This window comes from Oncorhynchus masou, chromosome 20 (genome assembly GCF_036934945.1).
Source record: "Oncorhynchus masou masou isolate Uvic2021 chromosome 20, UVic_Omas_1.1, whole genome shotgun sequence".
NCBI lineage: Eukaryota > Metazoa > Chordata > Actinopteri > Salmoniformes > Salmonidae > Oncorhynchus > Oncorhynchus masou.
In genome coordinates, this window is record NC_088231.1 from 28,332,541 (window position 1) to 28,342,540 (window position 10,000).

A 10,000-nucleotide genomic window follows, 5' to 3' on the forward strand; every position below is an offset into this window, starting at 1 on the left:
CCATGCCAATAAAGCCCTTGAATTGAATTGAGGAGAGAGAGAGGAGGGAGAGAGGAAGGAGAGAGAGGAGAGAGGAGAGAGAGAGGAGTGACAGAGAGAGAGAGAGAGTGAGAGAGGAGAGAGAGGGGAGTGAGAGTGAGTGAGTGAGTGAGTGAGTGAGTGACAGACAGACAGACAGACAGACAGACAGACAGACATACATTCAGACAGACAGACAGACAGACAGACAGACAAACAGATGAGATCTCACAGTTCTGTGGTGTCCTTGGGCAGTCCTTTAGGCAGGGTGCTGAGGCCCTTGTTACTACAGCGGACCACTGTATCCAGACAGCTGCATTCGGCAGGACACCTCAACACTGGACTACAACTGTTCTCATCATTACCTAGAGAGAGAGATGGGAGAGAGGAAGGAGAGAGGAGAGAGGAGGGAGAGAGGAAGGAGAGAGGAGGGAGAAAGTGGAGAGGAGGGAGAGAGTGGAGAGAGGAGAGAGAGAGGAGAGAGAGAGGAGGGAGAGGGTGGAGAGGAGGGAGAGAGGAAGCAGAGAGGAGGGAGAGAGTGGAGAGGAGGGAGAGATGAGGGAGAGAGGAGGGAGAGAGGAAGGAGAGAGGAAGGAGAGAGGAAGGAGAGAGGAGGGAGAGAGAAGGGAGAGAGGAGGGAGAGAGGAGGGAGAGAGGAAAGAGAGAGGAAAGAGAGAGGAAGGAGAGAGGAGGGAGAGAGGAAGGAGAGAGGAGAGAGAGTGGGGAGAGAGGAAGGAGAGAGAGGAGAGAGGAGAGAGAGAGGAAGGAGAGAGGAGTGAGAGAGGAAAGAGAGAGGAGGGAGAGAGGAAGGGGAGAGGAGGGAGAGAGGAGGAGAGAGGAAGGAGAGGGGGGAGAGAGGAAGGAGAGAGTGGGGAGAGAGGGAGGAGAGAGAGGAGAGAGGAGAGAGAGAGGAGAGAGAGTGGGGAGAGAGGGAGGGAGTGAGAGGAGAGGAGAGGAAGGAGACAGAGTGAGAGAGGAGAGAGAGGGGAGTGAGAGAGAAAGGAGAGAGGAGAGAGAGGGGAGTGAGAGAGGAGGGAGAGAGGAAGGGGAGAGGAGAGAGAGGAGAGAGGAAGGAGAGGGGGAGAGAGGAAGGAGAGGGGGAGAGAATGGGGAGAGGGAGGAGAGAGGAGAGAGGAGAGAGAGAGGAGAGAGAGTGGGGAGAGAGGAAGGAGAGAGAGGAGAGAGGAGAGAGAGAGGAGTGACAGAGAGAGAGAGAGAGTGAGAGAGGAGAGAGAGGGGAGTGAGAGAGAAAGGAGAGAGGAGGGAGAGAGGAGTGAGAGAGAGAGAGAAAGAGGAGAGAGAGGGGAGTGAGAGAGAAAGGAGAGAGGAAGGAGAGAGGAGGGAGAGAGGAGGGAGAGAGGAGAGAGAGGAGAGAGAGGGGAGTGAGAGAGAAAGGAGAGAGGAAGGAGAGAGGAGGGAGAGAGGAGGGAGAGAGGAGAGAGAGGAGAGAGAGGGGAGTGAGAGAGAAAGGAGAGAGGAAGGAGAGAGGAGGGAGAGAGGAGGGAGAGAGGAGGGAGAGAGGAGAGAGAGGAGAGAGAGGAGTGAGAGAGAAAGGAGAGAGGAGGGAGAGAGGAGGGAGAGAGGAGGGAGAGGGGAGTGAGAGAGAAGGACAGAGGGATGTAAACTATAAGCCCAGGGGAGGAATGTACATATTTACATGGTTTATATCTTAGGTACCGTCGTCGCAGGTGAAGTCCTGTTTGGGGTACAAATGCACAGGTACATTCCTGGCCTAAGCAGAGCCCTCAGCCCTCCTGCCTCGTGGTCTAAACAGAGCCCTCAGCCCTCCTGCCTCGTGGTCCTGTGGTCTAAGCAGAGCCCTCAGCCCTCCTGCCTCGTGGTCTAAGCAGAGCCCTCAGCCCTCCTGCCTCGTGGTCCTGTGGTCTAAACAGAGCCCTCAGCCCTCCTGCCTCGTGGTCCTGTGGTCTAAACAGAGCCCTCAGCCTTCCTGCCTCGTGGTCCTGTGGTCTAAGCAGAGCCCTCAGCCCTCCTGCCTCATGGTCCTGTGGTCTAAACAGAGCCCTCAGCCCTCCTGCCTCGTGGTCTAAACAGAGCCCTCAGCCCTCCTGCCTCGTGGTCCTGTGGTGTAGTGGTCTAAACAGAGCCCTCAGCCCTCCTGCCTCGTGGTCCTGTGGTCTAAACAGAGCCCTCAGCCCTCCTGCCTCGTGGTCTAAACAGAGCCCTCAGCCCTCCTGCCTCGTGGTCTAAACAGAGCCCTCAGCCCTCCTGCCTCGTGGTCCTGTGGTCTAAACAGAGCCCTCAGCCCTCCTGCCTCGTGGTCCTGTGGTCTAAACAGAGCCCTCAGCCCTCCTGCCTCGTGGTCCTGTGGTCTAAACAGAGCCCTCAGCCCTCCTGCCTCGTGGTCCTGTGGTGTAGTGGTCTAAACAGAGCCCTCAGCCCTCCTGCCTCGTGGTCTAAACAGAGCCCTCAGCCCTCCTGCCTCGTGGTCTAAACAGAGCCCTCAGCCCTCCTGCCTCGTGGTCCTGTGGTGTAGTGGTCTAAACAGAGCCCTCAGCCCTCCTGCCTCGTGGTCTAAACAGAGCCCTCAGCCCTCCTGCCTCGTGGTCCTGTGGTCTAAACAGAGCCCTCGGCCCTCCTGCCTCGTGGTCCTGTGGTCTAAACAGAGCCCTCAGCCCTCCTGCCTCGTGGTCCTGTGGTCTAAACAGAGCCCTCGGCCCTCCTGCCTCGTGGTCCTGTGGTGTAGTGGTCTAAACAGAGCCCTCAGCCCTCCTGCCTCGTGGTCTAAACAGAGCCCTCAGCCCTCCTGCCTCGTGGTCTAAACAGAGCCCTCAGCCCTCCTGCCTCGTGGTCCTGTGGTGTAGTGGTCTAAACAGAGCCCTCAGCCCTCCTGCCTCGTGGTCTAAACAGAGCCCTCAGCCCTCCTGCCTCGTGGTCTAAACAGAGCCCTCAGCCCTCCTGCCTCGTGGTCCTGTGGTGTAGTGGTCTAAACAGAGCCCTCAGCCTTCCTGCCTCGTGGTCTAAACAGAGCCCTCAGCCCTCCTGCCTCGTGGTCCTGTGGTCTAAACAGAGCCCTCAGCCCTCCTGCCTCGTGGTCCTGTGGTGTAGTGGTCTAAACAGAGCCCTCAGCCCTCCTGCCTCGTGGTCTAAACAGAGCCCTCAGCCCTCCTGCCTCGTGGTCCTGTGGTGTAGTGGTCTAAACAGAGCCCTCAGCCCTCCTGCCTCGTGGTCCTGTGGTGTAGTGGTCTAAACAGAGCCCTCAGCCTTCCTGCCTCGTGGTCTAAAAAGAGCCCTCAGCCCTCCTGCCTCGTGGTCCTGTGGTGTAGTGGTCTAAACAGAGCCCTCAGCCCTCCTGCCTCGTGGTCTAAACAGAGCCCTCAGCCCTCCTGCCTCGTGGTCCTGTGGTCTAAACAGAGCCCTCAGCCCTCCTGCCTCGTGGTCCTGTGGTCTAAACAGAGCCCTCGGCCCTCCTGCCTCGTGGTCCTGTGGTGTAGTGGTCTAAACAGAGCCCTCAGCCCTCCTGCCTCGTGGTCCTGTGGTGTAGTGGTCTAAACAGAGCCCTCAGCCCTCCTGCCTTGTGGTCTAAACAGAGCCCTCAGCCCTCCTGCCTCATGGTCCAGTGGTCTAAACAGAGCCCTCAGCCCTCCTGCCTTGTGGTCCTGTGGTGTAGTGGTCTAAACAGAGCCCTCAGCCCTCCTGCCTCGTGGTCCTGTGGTCTAAACAGAGCCCTCGGCCCTCCTGCCTCGTGGTCCTGTGGTGTCATGGTCTAAACAGAGCCCTCAGCCCTCCTGCCTCGTGGTCCTGTGGTCTAAGCAGAGCCCTCAGCCCTCCTGCCTCGTGGTCCTGTGGTCTAAACAGAGCCCTCGGCCCTCCTGCCTCGTGGTCCTGTGGTCTAAACAGAGCCCTCAGCCCTCCTGCCTCGTGGTCCTGTGGTCTAAACAGAGCCCTCAGCCCTCCTGCCTCGTGGTCCTGTGGTCTAAACAGAGCCCTCGGCCCTCCTGCCTCGTGGTCCTGTGGTCTAAACAGAGCCCTCGGCCCTCCTGCCTCGTGGTCCTGTGGTCTAAACAGAGCCCTCGGCCCTCCTGCCTCGTGGTCCTGTGGTCTAAACAGAGCCCTCAGCCCTCCTGCCTTGTGGTCCTGTGGTGTAGTGGTCTAAACAGAGCCCTCAGCCCTCCTGCCTCGTGGTCCTGTGGTCTAAACAGAGCCCTCAGCCCTCCTGCCTCGTGGTCCTGTGGTCTAAACAGAGCCCTCAGCCCTCCTGCCTCGTGGTCATGTAGTGTAGTGGTCTAAACAGAGCCCTCAGCCCTCCTGCCTCGTGGTCCTGTGGTGTAGTGGTCTAAACAGAGCCCTCAGCCCTCCTGCCTTGTGGTCTAAACAGAGCCCTCAGCCCTACTGCCTCGTGGTCCTGTGGTGTGATGGTCTAAACAGAGCCCTCAGCCCTCCTGCCTAGTGGTGGTGTAGTGGTCTAAACAGAGCCCTCAGCCCTCCTGCCTCGTGGTCCTGTGGTGTCATGGTCTAAACAGAGCCCTCAGCCCTCCTGCCTCGTGGTCCTGTGGTGTCGTGGTCTAAACAGAGCCCTCAGCCCTCCTGCCTCGTGGTCCTGTGGTCTAAGCAGAGCCCTCAGCCCTCCTGCCTCGTGGTCTAAGCAGAGCCCTCAGCCCTCCTGCCTCGTGGTCCTGTGGTCTAAACAGAGCCCTCAGCCCTCCTGCCTCGTGGTCCTGTGGTCTAAACAGAGCCCTCAGCCTTCCTGCCTCGTGGTCCTGTGGTCTAAGCAGAGCCCTCAGCCCTCCTGCCTCATGGTCCTGTGGTCTAAACAGAGCACTCAGCCCTCCTGCCTCGTGGTCTAAACAGAGCCCTCAGCCCTCCTGCCTCGTGGTCCTGTGGTGTAGTGGTCTAAACAGAGCCCTCAGCCCTCCTGCCTCGTGGTCTAAACAGAGCCCTCAGCCCTCCTGCCTCGTGGTCTAAACAGAGCCCTCAGCCCTCCTGCCTCGTGGTCCTGTGGTCTAAACAGAGCCCTCGGCCCTCCTGCCTCGTGGTCCTGTGGTCTAAACAGAGCCCTCAGCCCTCCTGCCTCGTGGTCCTGTGGTCTAAACAGAGCCCTCGGCCCTCCTGCCTCGTGGTCCTGTGGTGTAGTGGTCTAAACAGAGCCCTCAGCCCTCCTGCCTCGTGGTCTAAACAGAGCCCTCAGCCCTCCTGCCTCGTGGTCTAAACAGAGCCCTCAGCCCTCCTGCCTCGTGGTCCTGTGGTGTAGTGGTCTAAACAGAGCCCTCAGCCCTCCTGCCTCGTGGTCTAAACAGAGCCCTCAGCCCTCCTGCCTCGTGGTCCTGTGGTCTAAACAGAGCCCTCGGCCCTCCTGCCTCGTGGTCCTGTGGTGTAGTGGTCTAAACAGAGCCCTCAGCCCTCCTGCCTCGTGGTCTAAACAGAGCACTCAGCCCTCCTGCCTCGTGGTCCTGTGGTCTAAACAGAGCCCTCGGCCCTCATGCCTCGTGGTCCTGTGGTCTAAACAGAGCCCTCAGCCCTCCTGCCTCGTGGTCCTGTGGTCTAAACAGAGCCCTCGGCCCTCCTGCCTCGTGGTCCTGTGGTGTAGTGGTCTAAACAGAGCCCTCAGCCCTCCTGCCTCATGGTCTAAACAGAGCCCTCAGCCCTCCTGCCTCGTGGTCTAAACAGAGCCCTCAGCCCTCCTGCCTCGTGGTCCTGTGGTGTAGTGGTCTAAACAGAGCCCTCAGCCCTCCTGCCTCGTGGTCTAAACAGAGCCCTCAGCCCTCCTGCCTCGTGGTCTAAACAGAGCCCTCAGCCCTCCTGCCTCGTGGTCCTGTGGTGTAGTGGTCTAAACAGAGCCCTCAGCCCTCCTGCCTCGTGGTCTAAACAGAGCCCTCAGCCTTCCTGCCTCGTGGTCTAAACAGAGCCCTCAGCCCTCCTGCCTCGTGGTCCTGTGGTCTAAACAGAGCCCTCAGCCCTCCTGCCTCGTGGTCCTGTGGTGTAGTGGTCTAAACAGAGCCCTCAGCCCTCCTGCCTCGTGGTCCTGTGGTGTAGTGGTCTAAACAGAGCCCTCAGCCTTCCTGCCTCGTGGTCTAAACAGAGCCCTCAGCCCTCCTGCCTCGTGGTCCTGTGGTGTAGTGGTCTAAACAGAGCCCTCAGCCCTCCTGCCTCGTGGTCTAAACAGAGCCCTCAGCCCTCCTGCCTCGTGGTCCTGTGGTCTAAACAGAGCCCTCAGCCCTCCTGCCTCGTGGTCCTGTGGTGTAGTGGTCTAAACAGAGCCCTCAGCCCTCCTGCCTCGTGGTCTAAACAGAGCCCTCAGCCCTCCTGCCTCGTGGTCCTGTGGTCTAAACAGAGCCCTCAGCCCTCCTGCCTCGTGGTCCTGTGGTGTAGTGGTCTAAACAGAGCCCTCAGCCCTCCTGCCTTGTGGTCTAAACAGAGCCCTCAGCCCTCCTGCCTCATGGTCCTGTGGTCTAAACAGAGCCCTCAGCCCTCCTGCCTTGTGGTCCTGTGGTGTAGTGGTCTAAACAGAGCCCTCAGCCCTCCTGCCTCGTGGTCCTGTGGTCTAAACAGAGCCCTCGGCCCTCCTGCCTCGTGGTCCTGTGGTGTAGTGGTCTAAACAGAGCCCTCAGCCCTCCTGCCTCGTGGTCCTGTGGTCTAAACAGAGCCCTCGGCCCTCCTGCCTCGTGGTCCTGTGGTCTAAACAGAGCCCTCGGCCCTCCTGCCTCGTGGTCCTGTGGTCTAAACAGAGCCCTCAGCCCTCCTGCCTCGTGGTCCTGTGGTCTAAACAGAGCCCTCGGCCCTCCTGCCTCGTGGTCCTGTGGTCTAAACAGAGCCCTCGGCCCTCCTGCCTCGTGGTCCTGTGGTCTAAACAGAGCCCTCGGCCCTCCTGCCTCGTGGTCCTGTGGTCTAAACAGAGCCCTCGGCCCTCCTGCCTCGTGGTCCTGTGGTCTAAACAGAGCCCTCAGCCCTCCTGCCTTGTGGTCCTGTGGTGTAGTGGTCTAAACAGAGCCCTCAGCCCTCCTGCCTCGTGGTCCTGTGGTCTAAACAGAGCCCTCAGCCCTCCTGCCTCGTAGTCCTGTGGTCTAAACAGAGCCCTCAGCCCTCCTGCCTCGTGGTCATGTAGTGTAGTGGTCTAAACAGAGCCCTCAGCCCTCCTGCCTCGTGGTCCTGTGGTGTAGTGGTCTAAACAGAGCCCTCAGCCCTCCTGCCTTGTGGTCTAAACAGAGCCCTCAGCCCTCCTGCCTCGTGGTCCTGTGGTGTGATGGTCTAAACAGAGCCCTCAGCCCTCCTGCCTCGTGGTCCTGTGGTGTAGTGGTCTAAACAGAGCCCTCAGCCCTCCTGCCTCGTGGTCCTGTGGTGTCATGGTCTAAACAGAGCCCTCAGCCCTCCTGCCTCGTGGTCCTGTGGTGTCGTGGTCTAAACAGAGCCCTCAGCCCTCCTGCCTCGTGGTCCTGTGGTCTAAACAGAGCCCTCAGCCCTCCTGCCTCGTGGTCCTGTGGTGTCATGTTCAAAGCAGAGCCCTCAGCCCTCCTGCCTCGTGGTCTAAACAGAGCCCTCAGCCCTCCTGCCTTGTGATCCTGTGGTGTAGTGGTCTAAACAGAGCCCTCAGCCCTGCTGCCTCGTGGTCTAAACAGAGCCCTCAGCCCTCCTGCCTCGTGGTGATGTGGTGTAGTGGTCTAAACAGAGCCCTCAGCCCTCCTGCCTCGTGGTCCTGTGGTGTAGTGGTCTAAACAGAGCCCTCAGCCCTCCTGCCTCGTGGTCCTGTGGTGTGATGGTCTAAACAGAGCCCTCAGCCCTCCTGCCTCGTGGTCCTGTGGTGTAGTGGTCTAAACAGAGCCCTCAGTCCTCCTGCCTCGTGGTCCTGTGGTGTAGTGGTGTAAACAGAGCCCTCAGCCCTCCTGCCTCGTGGTGATGTGGTGTAGTGGTCTAAGCAGAGCCCTCAGCCCTCCTGCCTCGTGGTCCTGTGGTGTAGTGGTCTAAACAGAGCCCTCAGCCCTCCTGCCTCGTGGTCCTGTGGTGTGATGGTCTAAACAGAGCCCTCAGCCCTCCTGCCTCGTGGTCCTGTGGTGTAGTGGTCTAAACAGAGCCCTCAGTCCTCCTGCCTCGTGGTCCTGTGGTGTAGTGGTGTAAACAGAGCCCTCAGCCCTCCTGCCTCGTGGTGATGTGGTGTAGTGGTCTAAACAGAGCCCTCAGCCCTCGTGCCTTTTGGTCCTGTGGTGTAGTGGTGTAAACAGAGCCCTCAGCCCTCCTGCCTCGTGGTCTAAACAGAGCCCTCAGCCCTCCTGCCTTGTGGTCCTGTGGTGTAAACAGAGCCCTCAGCCCTCCTGCCTCGTGGTCCTGTGGTCTAAACAGAGCCCTCGGCCCTCCTGCCTCGTGGTCCTGTGGTCTAAACAGAGCCCTCAGCCCTCCTGCCTTGTGGTCCTGTGGTCTAAACAGAGCCCTCAGCCCTCCTGCCTCGTGGTCCTGTGGTCTAAACAGAGCCCTCGGCCCTCCTGCCTCGTGGTGATGTGACCATCGATGTCTGGGTGCTTTTTCGCTGAGCAAGGCATATATCCACGTTCTCACCACCTTTTCATATGTCCCAAATCCAACTCTAATTCTAGTGACCGGGCTGATGTGTGTGTGTGTGTGTGTGTGTGTGTGTGTGTGTGTGTGTGTGTGTGTGTGTGTGTGTGTGTGTGTGTGTGTGTGTGTGTGTGTGTGTGTGTGTGTGCGTGTGTGTTTACCGTCGTCGCAGGTGAAGTCCTGTGCGGCTACATCCTGTATAGGGATCTCTTTCAGGAAGTAAGGGTTCTGACAGCGGGGGTTGCCCGTGACGATACGCTTCCTCCTCAGCCAATCACCAAGCCATGCCAGGTGGCAGTTACAGTTGAAGGGATTGGCCAGCAGGTTACTGAGAACATAAACAGGAGAGGTCAGTTACAGTCGAAGGGATTGGCCAGCTGGTTACTGAGAACATAAACAGGAGAGGTCAGTTAGAGGTGAAGGGATTGGCCAGCTGGTTCCTGAGAACATAAACAGGAGAGGTCAGTTAGAGGTGAAGGGATTGGCCAGCTGGTTCCTGGGAACATAAACAGGAGAGGTCAGTTACAGTCGAAGGGATTGGCCAGCTGGTTCCTGGGAACATAAACATGAGAGGTCAGTTAGAGGTGAAGGGATTGGCCAGCTGGTTCCTGGGAACATAAACAGGAGAGGTCAGTTAGAGGTGAAGGGATTGGCCAGCTGGTTCCTGAGAACATAAACAGGAGAGGTCAGTTAGAGGTGAAGGGATTGGCCAGCTGGTTCCTGGGAACATAAACAGGAGAGGTCAGTTAGAGGTGAAGGGATTGGCCAGCTGGTTCCTGAGAACATAAACAGGAGAGGTCAGTTAGAGGTGAAGGGATTGGCCAGCTGGTTCCTGGGAACATAAACAGGACAGGTCAGTTACAGTCGAAGGGATTGGCCAGCTGGTTCCTGAGAACATAAACAGGAGAGGTCAGTTAGAGGTGAAGGGATTGGCCAGCTGGTTCCTGGGAACATAAACAGGAGAGGTCAGTTAGAGGTGAAGGGATTGGCCAGCTGGTTCCTGAGAACATAAACAGGAGAGGTCAGTTACAGTCGAAGGGATTGGCCAGCTGGTTCCTGAGAACATAAACAGGAGAGGTCAGTTACAGTCGAAGGGATTGGCCAGCTGGTTCCTGGGAACATAAACAGGAGAGGTCAGTTAGAGGTGAAGGGATTGGCCAGCTGGTTCCTGAGAACATAAACAGGAGAGGTCAGTTAGAGGTGAAGGGATTGGCCAGCTGGTTCCTGGGAACATAAACAGGAGAGGTCAGTTAGAGGTGAAGGGATTGGCCAGCTGGTTCCTGGGAACATAAACAGGAGAGGTCAGTTACAGTCGAAGGGATTGGCCAGCTGGTTCCTGGGAACATAAACAGGAGAGGTCAGTTAGAGGTGAAGGGATTGGCCAGCAGGTTCCTGGGAACATAAACAGGAGAGGTCAGTTAGAGGTGAAGGGATTGGCCAGCTGGTTCCTGCAATATACACAGGAGAGGTCAGTTAGAGG

At 58.4% G+C, this 10,000-nt stretch overlaps 1 protein-coding gene across 1 annotated transcript in view; it reads right to left on the bottom strand.

The window, feature by feature from the left end:
• The window catches only part of LOC135507226 (slit homolog 2 protein-like), a 640,120-nt gene that overhangs the window by 80,982 nt on the left and 549,138 nt on the right, over positions 1 to 10,000 (bottom strand). The window contains 2 exon segments of the mRNA XM_064926820.1: positions 251 to 383; positions 8,682 to 8,848. Coding sequence (XP_064782892.1) covers positions 251 to 383; positions 8,682 to 8,848 — 300 coding nt within the window.